Here is a 19,388-nt window from a genome sequence, read left to right on the forward strand (position 1 = left end):
TGTTTTAATAATAAACTGACCCTTAAAAATTGTTACTCTTAACTAACAATACACAAGGCCATGGTTCGTCATTTTCGGAGGTTGATTTGGGTCTTGATTATAATATGTCAATAAGCTTCAGAAGTACTATAGAACGAAAATCGCTAAATCCCATGAAATATAATTCAAAACTAGAACTTTTAACTATTTTTATGTATTTTCTTTATAAGGCGAGTCTCAAGAAAAGAGGACTCGTCATTAACTTTCAAATACGGATAATTATGGACACATAGATTTGACGGCTCTAATTTCGACGGTGAGATGTGAACACTCATTACTGATTAGCTTAGCTCAATTCCCATTTCTGAGACTAAGGTATGAATCACCAGGATTTCATTTGCTTAGTCCATTTGTATCGACTATAGTAGCAAGTATGTGGTCAAAGGGGGATAATTTGACATTAACGTGGTCTGATAGCAATTTTCAGTTTGGACTAGTTGAACACAATATAATGTTAACTATTATAATAAGAAATTTAGAACTTCTGCGTTTTAGACCATAGGGAGTAAGTAACATGAATGGAGCAGGCAACAGTGATTCTGTTATTTCGCGATTGTGTTTTAGTTCAGTTTTTGCGTTTCAATCCAAAATAATATATGGATATTTGAAGTTTGGTTCTTTAGGCTGGTAGTTTACAACATGAAAATAAAAGGTGTAGGGGTTTAGAATTTTGGAATGTGAAAAGTAATATATTGTTCATGAAACAAGAACATTTTATAGTCTGAGTTTTTAAATTTTTTTTCCAATATTTTTTATGAGAATTAGAATAGAAGCCCTGATAACCTAAGGATGTCTTTGCGATAACAAAAAATATAAGCATGAGCACACATTATGTCTTCAAAATTTGTGTTTACAGAGGACAATTTTCAGTGTGTAGTCAAAGAAAGATAATTTTACCTGTAATGTACTCTTTGGTCAATGAAACCTAATTTCTATTCAAAGTTTTCAACCATATGTGACTTTTAGGTTAAAATTTCTTGGAGAAAAATGATTCCGTAATATCATTGTAGAATTTTCTATTTCAACAAGAAGTCGATTATCATGACGATGAGTGAGTAACTCATTATTAACTTCAGGCTTTTAACTGGTACAAAATTTGTAAACAAGATCAAATAGTTACTGAGAATTGTAGATCGTCTTGACTGCATGAATAATGGCAACAATGTGTATTGATTTTAAAGAAAAATGGATATAGCACGAATGAGGTTTTAAACTATGGAATAAGAACAATAAAAGGGAAATTGATAACTTACTTTGTGTTTATAATGAATGACTTTGTGTTGATGTTTATGATGAGTTATTTTGTGTTGATGTTTATAACTTCCTTCTCACGTGATATTTGTTCTTAGCACGAGCTACATCATAGGATCGCATGCAACAATCAAAACTAAGAAATTATTTCACTGAAAGTTCATCTTAGGGGATTTTGTGTCTTAATATTTGTTGTAAATGAAATCTTCCGCTCCTGAAGACGTGCAACACCATGCAATGTGCAAGGAGGTAAATCTGGTTAGGAGACAATGCATGCAGTATGATGCATTTTTTGATATATCCATCTGTGATATATCCATCTGTGACGCATCTTCACAGTGACAAGTTATTACATACTTCGTATACTTTGACTGCAATAGTCAATGTTCTTGTCCCAGAAGGCAGTAATTCGATTTGATTGTACACCAGCGAATACAACCAATCGTAGACAGATAGATAGAAAGGCAAACATTATGGCTTTGTGTTCACATACTTTCTTTCGAGGCCTCTGATTGTATGTGCTAATGTACGATTCAATAGCTTCATTTACAAATTCCATAGAATGGTGACTACTGCAGTCACGGTAAAAGTACAAAGTTCGTAATAGCATAGCTTGATGTGACCAGGACGTTACATTGACATTGGACAGTCTGTATCTTTTTCTGTATTTTCGCATCCGAACCAGTTTTTAATGACAGCCCCTCCGATCTATATCAGTGACAGAGTTTAACTTTTGATAATAGAAAGAGTACTACATGTTCTATCTATCTGTATCTCATTTCAGAACACAAAGCCTTAATATTTACATCATTTCTGTCAAGGGCGCTCAATCACTGCAATCCGTGACACAAGAATAGTGGCTATTGCAGTCAAGGTATAAGTACGACATTTCGTATTAGCTTAACATTGTAAAGATGTCCGAAACACGTGCCTCGATTCCAGCTCCTGGTAAATATTTATACAGTTACTGGCTGTAGTAGTAAAAAAAACTAGATCATATTCTATGGGATTTTTTCCGCACAACGCACAGAGTTTCTAATTGCCAGAGTTTCTAATTGCCAACGAGAGAGATAAATAGGTTTTTAAAACTGCACCATCGAAGGGTGCGGAAAAACACCACAAAACAGCCTCGTTTTTTTGTCTCTTCACCAGCCGACAACTTTCAAAAATAGCTAACAGCGGTTGGGATAGAGGAAGATGTCTCTCGATCTATGTGAAGATGGTGTTTCCTCAATTCCAGTCTTGGACCAGTTTATAGCCAATTTCGAAATCAAGAGGCCTACAATCTTACTAAAGTTCAATTTCAATTAAGTTTCTTATTTGTTTTCTGATATTTTCGTTTGAATTTTAATCTAACAAGTTTTCTTGACAACATAAAACAAAAATTTGTTATGTTTATCAAGAAATGGGTCACACATGGATTGCTTGATTGGTTTAAAATACTGCCAGTAGAACTGGACTGTGGATGGAAGCTTGTTAGATTACAATGGAGACAAAAAGATATCAGAAATTTAAAAAAAAAAATGAAATTGTTATATAATTTTAATTAGATTGACAGGCTCACCATTGTTCAAAACTCCATGAAAGAAGTTGTCAATAACAAATGAAATAATTTAAATGGTTTTATAGATACACATTTCTTCAATACAAAGCAATATTTTATCAAATTTTACAATAATTGTTGACAAAAAATGGGACCAAGCCATCTGGCTAACTTTTTATTACTAATTTGATATATATATATGCAGTTATTCTTCACAATATTGGTCTAAATATATACTGCTCTAAAAACATAAAATTACATAAATAACACTCAACAATACCTAATAAATATGTTAATTTCCCCCTAGTTGAAAGGTAGCTGAATTTCTTGCAATAAAACAAAGCCCATTAAATTTGCCGGTCATGTTGGACTAAAGGTTCTAAATTTGGTTCTGATATGCAATACATCCCACCAGTTTCTGTTAAATTAATAAAAGCTTCATAATTCACTAACATTTTTAATCACAAAATTTTTTTTATGCCTTACTTGTTACTTGTAGTTCATATAAAACTATACAAAACCACATAAATTTGTTAGTATACAAAATTAATGATATTTTTCTATTATGCACTAAAACTAATCCAAGGGAAGCAACCATGTTAATAACAGACAAACATAATATAATATTGAATGAAAACCCTGTATTTAGTAGACTAGAATAGGACAGGACAAAATTGTCTTAAAATCAATTCATTTAGGACAATAATCTAAAAATGAATCTACTTCACATTGTTACATGAACAGTTTTGAAAAGAACAATGAATGAATGTATAGCACATACATAGTACATAGATCATTCTTGCAGTTAGTCCTTGAATAAAATTTGTCCCTTGAGTCTTGGCCCAATTCCACAAAAAATCTTATTTTGTCGTAAGTATTGTATTTCTTAATGCAAAAATCTACACTTATCACAAATTCTGATGTTAAGATATTTTGTTTTTCGATTTTTTGGAGTTTGGGTTCACAAAAGGTGGCCTACATATTGTTTGGTTATTGGTTAACAATATGTATTCAAATTTTGTGAGTTTTGTTTATTTTTACAAAAATAACCAATATATTTTTCTACAATAACTCTTTTAAAACTAGTCACTGCTTTACAGGCATATACTTATAGATTTTAGCGCTTGGAGATCATTGCATATTCATAGGGTCAAACACATATTACTTTGTTAACATAGCATTGAGGATTTGCATCAACTTAACGGTATTTTATGCAGTCTGTTGTGGACCCAATATAAAGACCCTAATTTTATTTACATGGTTTTAGTATTATACATATATATATTATTACTTGGCACCAGTTTGGTTTTGTATTAAGAAAATAAACACTAAACAAATCGTATTCAAAATAGACTTAAACATAGAAAAAAAACATTTTTTTTTCATTTTTTTCTAACCATTTTTTGAATTTTTTTTCTAACCAGAATAATTTTGGAAGAGGTTTATATATGCAGACGTCTAAAATTATATATAAAATACAGAGCAAACATAACAATAATTTTAGTTTTGATAAAGATATAAAATAATATAAAGAATCAACTAATAACAGTAATCAACAATAAATAAACAAGAGTATTAAAAATAAGAAATACAAAAGAATTTACAATTTGTATTTTGTAATATACACTGCTTGCCTTTAGTTTAATTTATCTGTTTTAAGGCTTTTGAAAAAGATCTGAATTCATATTTCAAAGATCTTGGGTCTATTAAGTATTTTATGTCACAAAAATCATGCTTATTTTGATGTATAATTTGGTGCTTATCATTGCATGAGACGCTATCCAAATTCTGCTATTTTATTTTCATCTTATACAAAATTTGATGTAATAAACATTGTGATAGATATAGACAAGTTGGTCAGAAACAAACAGTAATGATGGTATAAATATGTTATAAATATTAATACACATCCAAGAACCCAAGTCAATATAGACCAAGGTAGGGACAATCTTAAAGACTTCTCACACGATATAATAATGAAAACTAAAAAATAACATAAAATGTGTTTGACATGAAACTAATTTCCACATTACATTCCTCGTTTTGATGGAGGTATTAAATGCTCAGGTAGTTCAGATGGTAAATCATGACCTTCTAATTTGATCTTAATGAGATGATTAGCTAAGGCCCATTCATCTTGATCTAACATACCATCTTTATCAACATCAGAAAGTTTCCAAACTTTACTTAATACTGAATTGGGTAGTTTGGATTTCACAAGTTCTGATTTAGCAGCAGCTCCGCTAATTTTTCCATCCACAGGATTTAATTGATCAAACCTAGTATTGAATTCGGGTTGTTCTTGAGCAACAATCCATTCATGTTCCCCGCGTCCTGCATCAATGCCTTCCCCTTTACCAATACCAAAGGGACTTTCATTGTAACCTTCAAAAGCACCTCCATGGACGACATTAATATCAGTTTGGTTGGCCTCTTCTTGTGGTATTTGTTGCATCAATCGAGCTATTTCTGTTGCCAACATTTGATCCACATTATCTAATAACTTAGGTTTTAATGGTTGAAATTTGGTGAAGTCATGAAACTGTAATTGTTCCTGAAATGATAAGTGATTATTGTATTATTACACAATACTAACCCACACAATGTTAAATGAGAATTTGCAATAGAAACTCGACTTCACAAAAAGAAATGAATAGAAAACTTGAACAACGAAACATTTCCTAATTTTGTGAGGGAAAGATCATAATTTCAGACTTCTAGACGTCCAGGTCAGGTCATTACAATCCAATTCTTTTATGCACATCTGAAATTTACAGATGACAATATGCTTTCACAGTGCTATTAACAGAAGAATTTAGACTATTGGTTCCTCTCTATCTGTTTCTTTTTTATCCAATTTTATTTTTGAGAGCTGGAATTGATCTTCATCAGGTGGGTAAGTGAACATTTTAATTAAAAGTATATCTGTCTTTTGTCATTTTGCCTTCTTATTTCAATTGATCTTGTATTGAACAAGATGAATGGGAGCTGTGTTAAAGTTAATTTTTGATATCCTATTATTGTGAGAAAAAATATTTTCTAGAAAGATAGTTTGCCAATCAAAACAGCCTACACCTTGATTTAGACTTTGATAAATAAACATCTTTAACTATCAATAATGATCTACTAGTTGATTTACAACAGGACTTTTTCTTTTTTAGGGGGTTTTCTTTATCAAATACAGATCTTGATGCCTGTTTTTCTCTTTGGGTTACTATAGTTGAAAACCAAATGGCTTTCATAAGCCCATTGTCTCATAAATTACCACTATAAATTCTGTCAACTGGCTATGTTTAACAATGTGTTGCCACAATTCCTTTAATGAATTTTAGTTGCCTTGAAATTGTGGAGCATAATTTTCTTAATTAGATCAAGGATGGCAAATGAAGAACAACCCAAACCATCACCAGATCTGCATTGCTTCGAGATTGTGATTAAGTATTATAAATATAACAGCTCTTCCCTACCAATAATAAGTGACAGAACCAGCTGGTATCTCAATCTTACCTACTTTCATCTAAAATTTACTGCATTTCTAATGATTGAAAAATCTACTATGGAATTGCAGAGAAAATAATTCTTAAAAGAAAATTCATATTAGATATAATATAGGTATTATTAAAAGTTTGTATTTACCTGCATGCGTTTTAAATTAGGGAAATCGCCAGGTGAAATTTGATGTTCCCTTTGTAACAGAGCATAGGTGTCTTGTAATTTATTGATCAATTCTTTCTTCTTGGAATCTTTACCAAAAACAGAAGGCATTTCTTTCTTTAGATGACTGATAATATAGGCATGAACCTGAAATTATAAAAGAATAATACATGTAAGTTTCAGAGTAGGCTAGTGCCTTTGTACCTTTGGTTCTGGAACTCATCATGGAGTTTCAGCAAGGAGCTACTTTACTGTCATATACAACCAAAAGATCAAAGAAACTGTTTCTGGAAAAGGTTTTTGGAGACTTCATTGGAAATATAAGCTTTGAATATATCAATGTATCACAAGCTCATTCAAATAACCTAATTAGCTATTTTCAAGGACAATTTACTCTAGTGTAAATCTTAACCTTGTAAATAAAATAATATCAAATAAATCATGATGGATAGGAATTTAATGGATCATAATTTTCTACTTAACTACTCACAAAAGCATTGGATGAGGATTAAAAATATCTTTTGGCATGAAAGTAATTCACACCGAGATGAATCGCCCAATGACACTAAAATATCACTACTATAAGTAATCGATCATTGGATATTTCACCAAATATACAAAACTGTAGAATGAAACAGGCAGAATATTCATAATCAATGCATTAAAGGGAATGTAAGTAGTTTTTCTAAATTTTTCATGTGTATCATGGACACTGATAACATCAATTTGCACATTCCAATTTTAGATCGGACATCTGTGGTTCCTGTAAAACACTCATATTTCACATTTAATGATGGCATCAAACATTCAGTATCAGTGGAATTGCAAGAACCAGATGTCTGATTGAAAATTGGAATGGTGTAAATTGATGCTATGAGTGACCCTGATACACATAGAAATTGAATAAAACCTCTTTACAATCCCTTTAAGCAATTGACTGGAATCTTTTTCCCAATAACTCCTACAAGAAATTAGAGAAATTGAAACTCATAGTGGTATGTATTATAGAGAATAAGGTCACATAAATCAGCGTCAAGTCATGCAATTTGATGCAGTATACAATATGGTGAACATGTGATATCAAGAATTAAAGTAAATATCAATGAAGAATGCAGTTTATATGTGAACCACGCCCTGAACTTGGAATTTGTGAATTTGGCAACATCTGTACCTAGCTAAATATAAATCTCTGTTAAATGATATGATGTTAGAAATGTAATTTCTGTGTCATCTGTAAAAACTATCTAAGAATTCCACTATATCAGGGGAAAATATTCCTGGCAATCTGACAACTGGCCTATCTATTGATGATCTATATACACTGACATTTAAAGAACATGTATCTAAGTCTCTATACCGTAACATATCAAAAATACTAGCTACTAATGAAAATAAACCATTCCCTTGCTATTGACCATGTAATTTGAACTTTGGACTACAGGACCAATACCTTACACTTTGTCGATCAAAATAATAACTAATAATAAAGAGACAGGTTTGCCATTTTCAGGGGTTGATTTGGGTCTTGAATAAATGTAGATAGTCTTCAGAACTACTAGAAATGTATATAATCGCATAATCCCTCAAAAATACCTCAAACTGGGAATTTAAGTTCCTATATCTATAAGCTTTCATAAAATGTCTTTTCTATATGGCAGAGTCTTGAGAAGAGACGAGTCATCATTTTAACTTAAATGCAGATAATCATGGACACACAAGGATTTATAAGCTCAAATTTCGATAGTGAGTTGTGAACACTATGATGGAATATCTTAGTTAAAACAAAAATTCCTCCTTTGAACTTATCCCTTTAAATGGACATTGACTATGTTTTTGCTTTACCATTAATTCTATTTAATCTGCAGCAAAACTAAATTCCTAGTACATTCTAATCCCACGCATTGCAACAAAAAACACACCATGCACGTCATCGCCCCCAGAATGTTAACCAACATTGTTCCATGCAGATGTCACCAATGATGTTGCTTTATAAAATTTTTAAACTGCTATGCCATTTTTCTTATTCATTTGGCAAAAGAATTCATAAACAATGTACTGAAGTAAACTTGCTGACACAAGTAATTACCAGTACATGAAATTATTACAGATTTTTTCACAGTTATAAAATAATTGTATGTTAATTGACTGATAATTTTAATTACTCCTTAATAATTAAGAACTAGGTTACCGGTATATTAAATTCATATGTATATATTACTGTATGATTTAGGAATGGCCCACACACAATTATGTCATTTTAGTTACCTATTTGAATGAAGGGATAACTTTTTAATCGTATTTACAATTATCAGATAAGCTTACATATATGATGGTAATAAAATTTAACTGAATATCATATACAACTCAACTGCATAAGCAAATTAAACACTATTGTAATTGACAACATAAAGCATGACATTCCATTCTCTGACTATAGACCTGGAATTATCATCTGATCATTTTTAAAACTAGAAATTAAGATTATCTGACAACATAGACCAGATTGTCAGATTATCTGTTTACATTCAACAGAAATGGTAATTATGATACTTTGTAGACCTTGATGAGTCAATTTTCCGTCAACATAGACAAGGTGTTATAATTTGATTGTAAAAACTATAAATTAAGACTATCTGATAACATGGACACGGATATAAGATTATCTGTTTACATCCACTAGATATGACTCCATAGGCCTTGATATCAGAGATTTTCTGACAACATAGAGCAGGAATTAAGATCATCTGACTCTACAGACCAGGAATTAAGATCATCTGACAACATAGACCAAGAATTAGGATCATCTGACTATATAGACCAGGAATTAAGATCAACTGACAACATAGACCAAGAATTAGGATCATCTGACTATACAGACCAGGAATTTAGATCATCTGACAACATAGACTAATAAATAGGATCATCTGATAATACAGGCCAGGAATTAAGATCATCTGACAACATAGACCAATAATTAGGATCATTTGACTATACAGACCAGGAATTAAGATCATCTGACAACACAAACCAAGAATTAGGATCATCTGACAATATAGACCAATAATTAGGATCATCTGACTATACAGACCAGGAATTTAGATCATCTGACTACACAGACCAGGAATTTAGATCATCTGACTATACAAACCAGGAATTTAGATCATCTGACAACATAGACCAATAAATAGGATCATCTGATAATACAGGCCAGGAATTAAGATCATCTGACAACATAGACCAATAAATAGGATCATCTGACTATACAGACCAGGAATTAAGAACATCTGACAACATAGACCAATAATTAGGATCATCTGACTATACAGAGACCAGGGATTAAGATAATCTGACAAAATTGACCAGGAATGAAGATTATTTTACCAGGATCCAAGATTATCTGTTAACATAAACTAGAATGCTGATTAAGCTTATATTACTTGGAAGACCTTGAAATCAAGATTATCTGACAATATAGACCAGGATATGATAATCTGACAACACTGACATAGATTTTTCAGATTATCTTTAAAACATGAGAGGCCAATTTGGAAATACCTTGTTATTTTGTAATATCCCACTATACTGAGTATGGCCTACTTCTATCTAATATGAAATTAGTCTCACTCACTCTGACTGGATGAAATATATTTATCAGAGCCAAGATAAGATTTGAGATGTACCTATTAATACTCTTAGCAGTTTATAGATTTCCTACAATATTGAAAATATCATCACCATAGATAAGCTTTCTGATGAAGTTCGAAACCCTCAGCTTGAAAAAACTTGAATATGGCTAATAATAATGTTCAAGTAGTGAAGGAATGCTTTATTATTGATTATTGATTCTTTTTTTCATTGACATCAATTGACACAACGGTTGTCAACTTCCATTCATTTTTTTTTTAAAATTCTGTTTGATAAAAAATTAAAACATAAATCATCAATCAATTTTTTGAGTGTTGTTATAAATTTTTCCAAAACTCCTATTCATATCTTGTTTTAAAGAACATTATCAGTCAAAAAAATCTCTAGTCATTCTAAACTTCTAAAACTTTCCAATATATGAGAAGTCTCGAACCCAATATTGGGTGTAACCTCATTCAATATATAATATACTTGAAAAGTAGACACACACATGATTGAATTATGTCTTTTACCTTAGAGCTGATCATATATAAATAAGTTTCCATCTTTAAAAGGGTTAATTTTCAATCAATTACTAGACCTAGTAAATTGCTACTTCACAACCAGAAAATTCTGAAAAATGGCCATACACTGTTTGTCTTTTGAAATTTAATCAAATACACCTTGATTGGCCAAGGAGATTGGCCAACAGAGTTCTAACCTTCATTTTGCAAAATAAATACAATACAAAATGAAATTAGTCAAAAACTTTTGGACACTGAACCATTAAAAATTTGCAAATAAGAGGTATTTGTTGGCATCTTTTTAAGGTTTCAAATGGGTGGTGCCAAACTCTTTCCAAAAATAATCTGCATTCAAGTAACACATTAAGAACAAATGCCAGAATTCAAATATCAAGAATCAATAGAACAATGAAATTCCTTCTTACAATATCTGATACACGTCTGCAACAAAACAAGTCAGCTGACCTTATCGTCTGCTTATTTACATACTGACAGAATACAACATTTCTAAAAGATGATAGGTTGACATTCTCAGTTTTCAATATAAATTGGTTGTTCTCCAAGAAATACAAGATTAAGGTGGAACTGTGAAGATCTGAATACGTTTTCTCTATGATTTCCATGATACAGTCATACATGTTTGAAATTCTGTATCCAACGAAGGACGAAGGAAATGTTGTACCTATATAAATTTCCTTTGCTCTTGAAGACCAATTTTTGGACCAAAAATCTTGGAATTGAGTGAAATGGCTTTACATGCAAGGTCATCAAATTTGCTCATCAAACCACACATTATTGACCTTAGAAATACACTAATTTTAATTAAGCTTATGATCTAAGAGCTTAAAAAGTACAATAAGCTTCAGTTTTAGACAAAATTGAGTGAATACATCTCTTCAAAATAGTGTTAAGAGTGAAGAAGTTCCTAAAAACTTCTATGTAAAGCACTGGCCAAGGTCACAAATAAAGAGATAAATGTTCAATACAAGATAAGGTGAAGTTAGCATAGTCAGTATTAAGTTAAAAAAATATGTAAGTTTTCTTGTTACCAGTTCTAAAAGGAAAGAGTATGAATAGGTTCTGAAAAGATAAACATCTATATAAGGATTAGAATATATTAGCAATATTACACATATTTCACATTTTGAGTATTGGTTCTTTATAATTTATCCAACCCATGCATAATAGTTGACAGTGAGTTCTTGTTGATCAAATATTTACATTGACCTTAATTTTCATTCATAAACACAGCATTTAGATATTTCAACAGAGATATTAAATTCTTCAAACATAATTTATAAATATAAGTTATATCATCAATATCCTTTAACAGGAAAAACAATAAGGAAGAGGATTAGTGAAAAGAATGTTAAAACTTTGTTATCATGTAAATATAAGGACAGTGTAATCTTACTCAGACAAATTTAAATCAGAAATCATCTTTCGAGTTTCCAAAGTTTACTTCCTGACCAAACGTATACCAAACACTTTGACAGATTAGATATCATCAGAAGAAACAATCAACCTGTCAGCCAATGAAAACTGCCCTTATATAGTCATCTTGGTACTACAAAATTAGACCAATCTTGCTTTCTGTTTTTTTATTAGCTATCATTTTTAATGTAGCCATTTCAGTTCGTCAGATTAACCTTTTGACCGTAACTGACCAATACTGTGTCACAAAATGCCAGTGCTGGAGAGGGTAGAAATTTGATTGGTTAAAGCAGACGTCAGAAATCATTGAATTAGGTCAAAAGCTTAATTTGATAAACGTTTGAGAGGGTTGTCATTGGACCCTAACAGAAGTAGCTACAATAAAAATAAAAAATACAACAAAAGTTCATGATTTCAATAAATTGCATCTTAAAGCTTACTAGTAAATATAGAAGATGGAAGAGCCAAAACAGTCTAAATATTGAAGACTATGAGGGCGTGTACAGACAATAAATTGTCTTGAAATCAGTAAACAAGAATCTGATGAGAACAGCAAACCTGCAAAACCCATAATATTAAGATTCTATTTCGAGAATTGGCAAGGTAATATTTTCTTGTTTATCAGTTAGAAATACTGCTGTTGACTAAAATATTAATGTCAGAATGTTCTACATAAAAATACATTCTTAATACTTGAAACAAATTCAATTTCCTATATGAAGTACCTACATAATTATGCCATAATCAATTAATTTTTGGCACTAATCCAAAACTCACATTCTAAAAAGTAGACAACTTTTAATTACTTTCCTAAGTAAGATTCTTAATGACAACTTTCATCTTATTCTCCTTAACATAATATAATAACTATCTCATTATTAAGTTGATATGAATGCAATAATGCATATTATGCTGCAGAACATGTTTATCGCAACTTTGTATCTCTGGCAGAAAATATAGCTACTGCTGGCACTTAATTTTAGTTTTTTAAATATCTCAAAACAGAAAGCCACTTGGCAGAGGAAAGATCAAATAACCGAGATTCATACAGTAGCCAACCTTGTATACTACCTAAATGCACAGTGTTATGGATTAATGAAACTTCTGTAATCTTTACATTTGAAGTCCTCTGGAATGGCGATTTACAAGACTCTTATTTATTTTGATCAAATATATGAAGAAAAAACTAAGATGTAACTTTTGACAAAAAATATAGTGTAGTATTTCACTTTAACGTCTTCAAACTTATCAAAGAAAAAAACTTAGTCATATATTTTCACAGCTCACTCATCAGAGGAAAGATCACATTACAGAATGTCCATACTTTATATGGTTTACCAGTACATGCACAGATTTGACAACTTTTGTATCTCTGGACAAAAAAAAGGCTACTGGCACTTAACTTTAACTTCATAAAATACCTCAAAACATAGAGCTAGAACAAAAATACAGCTACCAGCACTTAAAACATAGAGCTAGCCAGAATTTTTACAACCCAAGTATCAAAGATCAATAACATCGATACAGTAGCTAATCTTGTATACCAAGATACCACTATGCACAGCTAAACAACTTTAATGTCTTTTGAAAATAAAATACAGTTTTCGGCACTTAACTTCAACTTCTTAAAATATCTTATAACAGATAGCCATATATTTTAACAACCTACTCATGAAAGATCAAATTACAAAACGTCCATACCTTAGCTAATCTAGCTCGCTTTACCAAATCGTTCAACTTTCTGAGTGCTGCATGTGCCGGTAATCTCTGTAAATCTCGAAATAAATCCATTTCTTCTGCTTCAAAGAGTTTGCGATGAAACTGTTTATTAAGGGGTTGATCCCAGAAAGATCCCATATAAACTCTTGGTACTTCAGTAAAGTTCATGACTTTTCCCAAAGCCCACATTAAAGCTCCATATACTCGAACCAATTCTTGTTCACCAACTGAGTCAGCTTTATTCAGAACAATTCGAATTTTATCATCAAAAACTTTAATGGTGGATATGACGTCTGCAAATTCATCCGAAATATCCAGTTTGTGAGCATCGAAAAGCAGAATAATCCTGTCCACACGTTCTCCCAGCCACTCAACAACTTTACAGAAATCATAACCTCGATCCTTTCGTTGTTTTTCTCCAGCCAGGACCCCAGGTGTATCTAGAAATGTGACACTGTCCAAGACAGGATTTTTTAGTGATGATATCTGAAACCTATTTAAAAAGGCATTACCAAATTGCGACAGTGGTTGATACAGGTGGTTCTTGTTGGCAACAGCAGCATTTCCAGGTGTCACATCTTCAATATCTCCTTTCATAACAGCTATAAATCTATCTGTGGTCGGTTCCGGACCAATTCTCATTCCAGGATAGTCTTCTTCCAGCAGATAACGGATAAAGGTTGTCTTTCCAACTGACTTCTGTCCAAGCAACAGAACCATAGGCTTGGCATGAAAATCTGCATCATCCCACGGAGCTGAATGAAAATCTTTGAATTTGTACAGGTCTTCAATTGGTTTAAGTTTTGTTTTGTAGAGTTTCTTGACACCTTCAATAACTGAGACATATTGTTCAGGCTCTTTTGGAGACTTGTTTCTTGCTAACCACTTCTTCATTTTGTAATTCTCACCACAGTGTACACTAATACAACAAAACACTATTTTCCACTTTTTTCTCTAGTCCATAACAAACGTAATCTAGTACTCTAATCAATACAGAAAGCACCAAGAACCACCTTTGGTCTCCTGATAGTCATTAAACCATCTCGAAACGAATAACTTCAACAACACAAGAAGAAAATAGCAATACCTGTAGGAAGCCAAAAGATGAGTATCTCAGATTATCCAGTCATGCCTGGTTATTATTGGCATAAAATACTTTTTGTTCTTGAATATCAAGTCTAACAGAAAAAAGAAATGTCCCATTCCTGAAGTTCTACTGATTTGAGCAACTGTAATGAAGTCTTTTACATCCAGTCATGTAAGGAGGTTGAATTATAGACAGGTGTGAATATAGTCAGAAGTCAGGAGGGTATACAGTACAAATTTCTTGGGACCATATGCTTACAAATATTGGATGAACTAAAAATATTTTCTGAAAAGATCAAACCTTTGAAATTTGATCTTTTCCATTTAATACATGTGCAACGATTACAAAATAATTGGATGGAAATGCACATTGCCTTGAACATGTAATATTATATGTTGATAAATATCATCCAGTACTATTTTACAACTTGTGTTTTGATGAAAGGTTGTAGGCGTTTACAGTCAAGAAGATAAATAACGCACATAGAAACTCATTTACGTTGGCTCATTAACTCTCTATTGCTTAGAAGTAAGACTACACCTATATCATATACTAGTCGTGGTGCCAAAAATAGTTGACTTGTACTCTGTGTTGAAGATCATAAAAGAATTCTTGGGGATAATTTACTCTCTCTTAAACTAATCATACTTCCTATACATTCAAGAGCTATCATATTTATTGGTAAAATTATTTTGGCAAGAGTTTGGTAGCATGTTGTTAAGTAAATGTGTGTTATTAGCTAAACATGATATAGCCTACTCTCAATATCAAATAAACCTTTCAAATATATCATACATCATATCATACATAAATTTTAACATATTCTAGCAATATTTTTTCTTCAACTTCAGAATGGAATGAAAGGTTCAGACAGAAAAATATTGTACATAGCAAAGAATGATAACGCCTACACAAACGCCTAAATAAATACATGCCAATTTTAATGTGTTTTTGCAATACCTCTTTAAAAGACTCTTTGATGATTCATATTTTAAATTACAAGGGGTAAACTAACATACCTAACAGCGTATTTACAGGGATTCAGTCATTTATATATCTGCTTTACGGCCTGATAAGTCTTAATTTCAGTTATCTTTATCACTTTTCAGAATTAAAATGTGTAATTGAACGATTAAAACTCAATGCAGAAGTTAAATCAATTTATGCTATTTTAGTATATTGACCGCCATGACCAATGGTATAGTTTAATTATGTACAGATGTAAAGAGAAAGAGAGTCTTATTTTCCATGGTGCTTAGTGTTGTGAAGAGCTTAGAAAGACTAAATTGAGTACTCACTGGTCCCACAAACAATAAACACAAATAATTCATATCATTTTGTTTCAGAATTGGCATTCATGCAAGTCAAAGTTGTGTGACTATATTTCTAAAGAATTGGCATCATTGGCAACTTTTTCATAATCTGAATACAAACAAAACTTTCAATTAATAAAACAAAAATTGTTTGAAATTGAGGAACATGTCATTGCCTGTATCACCCCAACCGAATTTTGTTCTGAAAAATTACCTTATGTTTATACAGCCATGCTTTTAGAGCTTGCCTACATATGATGTAATTACATTAATAAAATATTTTAACGGTTAAAATAGTGCTTAATACAATAATATTTCTATAACATAAAGTCTAATAATATTTCATTATAATATAATCAAACTGTTACTGGATACTAATTTTTTTTTTTTAAATTATAAGTGTAACATCCATCCCCTGTGGTTGTGACACAACAGATACAAATCTGACAGACATATAACCACTCAGGTATTTGACAAAATATGTAGTAAACCACAGATAGTAACCTAAATAAATACTAGAACTAAAGGTCAGTATTATTACTTATATTTACTTAAATACACTGGTATGAATGGTCAGGCCCTTCAATTAATTTTACATCTGGCTAGAGTGTGACACATTACCTTGGGTATGGTCTGTTTAAATAACCTGCGTATAACACCCAGAAATAAGCAAGTTTCTAACACCTAGAAGTCCTACATCATCACTATATAATTTGAACCAGTAGTGTCATGTTACTTTTCAGTCATTTTATTAGTCACTTTAGTCAGTCTACTAGTGGCTTACTTTTAATATTCATCCTTGTGCATAAGTGTATCAATTGGCGCATCATACAAACACAATCTGTTGCAAATTATTGTGTATTATTTTTTCCAGATAAACTGAACAAGATAAGTGCTCCCCATTAAAACTATGATCAGGCCATATGAATTAAATTCAGCCAAATAAGTTGTTAACAGAGCTTATTATGAATGTCTGCTAACAATTTTTTAAAAGGCAATAACTCGTTGATCATGGACATTACCTATACCAGTACTGTGGAATACCTGATGCCACTGGTGGATTTGTTTTTTGCATCCCTGAGTTCACATAATAAATGTTATTTCTTTATGGCGGTAGTGTCATATTTCTCCTGTAAGTTCAAGTTTAAAATCAAGGTAACTAGGAACAGACTTATATATATGAAACAGTTTTTTTTTTTTCACTAGACATTTTATCTCTGTTTATCAAGTTCAGTGAAAATGTTTGAAAGTCATAAATGACATTGATGTATACAAACTGTCGAAATATCTGATGATTTTCTGAGTCATTCTGTTGATTTAATATCAATAAATTCTCTTATGTAATAGTTCAAACTCTGTCTTAAAAAACGAGACTTATCAATAATCTAAATAAGCTTACATGTTTATATAGTTTATATAAACTTATAGTTGTAATAACTGTAACATTCTCAACTATATTAGTAATATACTTATTACACTGTTGGACAGTAATGGGAGATAATAACAGTTTCATGTCTAGCAGTCTTGACGCAAAACAGATGGCTGTACCACTTCATCTGTTCTAATAAACAAGTTTTGATTTATTATGATTGATTGTCTATATAAGTTTATCTTTACCATTATTCAAATATTAATTCCGTAAGGTTCTGCTTAAATAATCTTCTTTGCTTTTCTGCCAGCAATTCTATGAATTAAGATTCTGATAACATATGTAACATACCATCCTAAAAGCTTGCAGTGTATTCAAAATGAAAGAAAAAGATTGGGTATGACATACCTGTATCAGTACTTGACAATTAGTGACTAACCAGACACTCAAAACATTCAACAGTACCGGTATGCTCTTTGTATGAACAAATTAAAGGGATTTTAAAGAAGTTATTCTAAATCTTGTATGTGTCAGAAACACTGTGCATCAATTTGCACCGTTCTATGTTTCGATCAGATGCCTGTAGTTTCGGCAATTCCACTAAAACTAAGTGTTTGATGATGTCACTAATCGCAAAATATGCTTTATCATATCAGCCTTTTGCGATTAGTTACATCATCACAAAATGAAATTATTTTGCATGAACCACAGACATCTGATTGAAAATAGGAATGGTGCAAATTGATGCTATCGTCAATGTTGAGTTTACACATGAAAAATCACTTTAAAGTAGGTATCATATAAAATAAATAAGCTTGCATTACCTTTGCCAATCGGGCTCTTTTGATAAGATCATTCAATTTTCTAAGGGTTGCATTTCTTGGTAAACTCTGTAAATCTCTAAATAAATCTTGTTCTTCTAATTCAAATAGTCTTCTGTTGACATCAAAATGCAGAGGTTTGTCCCAAAATGAACCTAAATAAACTCGAGCCACTTCTGGTGTATTAAGAACTTTTCCTAAAGACCACATAAGAGCGCCATAAACTCTCATGAGTTGTTGATGATCAACCATATCAGCTTTGTTTAAAACGATTCTAATTTTATCATCGTAACCTTTTATGGCATCTATTGCACGCCTAAATTCATCTGAAATGTCAAGTTTATGTGCATCAAACAACAAAATGATTCGGTCGACCCTTTCTGCCATCCACTCTAAAACACCAGAAAAATCATAACCACGGTCGACTCTCTGTTTTTCACCTGACAAAATACCAGGAGTGTCTATAATCGATATACTATTCAATACAGGATTGTTCATAGTAGAACACTGAAATCGATTTAAAAAGGCATTTCCAAATTTTGACATGGGTCTGAACTGTTTTTTGGGATCCACAACAAGGGCATTTCCTGGGATTGTTCCATCTGAGTCTGCATGCATAACAGCTATAAATCTGTCAGTGGTTGGTTCTGGTCCAATTCTCATTCCAGGGAAATCCTGTTCCAAGAGATAACGTATAAATGTTGTCTTCCCTGTTGAATACTGGCCTATCAGGAGTATCATGGGTTTGGCATCAAAGTCAGGATCATCCAGCTGTGGTGAATGAAAGTCATGAAACTTGTACGTTTCTTCCAGTGGTAACAACTTCGTTTTGTATATCTTTTTCAGGCCGTCTGTCACATTAGCGAACACCTCTGGCTCTTTCTTGCGCCTTTCATCGCTCGTCAACCACCTCTTCATGTTTTATTCTTCAATACACTTCTGTTTAGAATAACCTCTTCGAAACACTAAACCGGCCTCGCCTTCCTCTTGTCAGTGCCAAAATGGTGTAA

The 19,388-nt window shown here is 31.8% G+C and overlaps 1 protein-coding gene across 1 annotated transcript; it reads right to left on the reverse strand.

Moving 5' to 3' along the window:
- Positions 1–2,814: 2,814 nt before the first annotated feature.
- On the reverse strand, positions 2,815–19,296 carry LOTGIDRAFT_196647 (hypothetical protein; the record flags this gene model as incomplete). Its single annotated transcript, XM_009066567.1, has 3 exons — positions 2,815–5,387; positions 6,470–6,634; positions 18,382–19,296. 3 exons carry the CDS (start codon positions 19,294–19,296, stop codon positions 4,863–4,865), a joined length of 1,605 nt encoding a protein of 534 aa, XP_009064815.1. The 3' UTR covers positions 2,815–4,862.
- Between the last annotated feature and the right edge of the window lie 92 nt (positions 19,297–19,388).

Source organism: Lottia gigantea (genome assembly GCF_000327385.1).
Source record: "Lottia gigantea unplaced genomic scaffold LOTGIsca_78, whole genome shotgun sequence".
NCBI lineage: Eukaryota > Metazoa > Mollusca > Gastropoda > Lottiidae > Lottia > Lottia gigantea.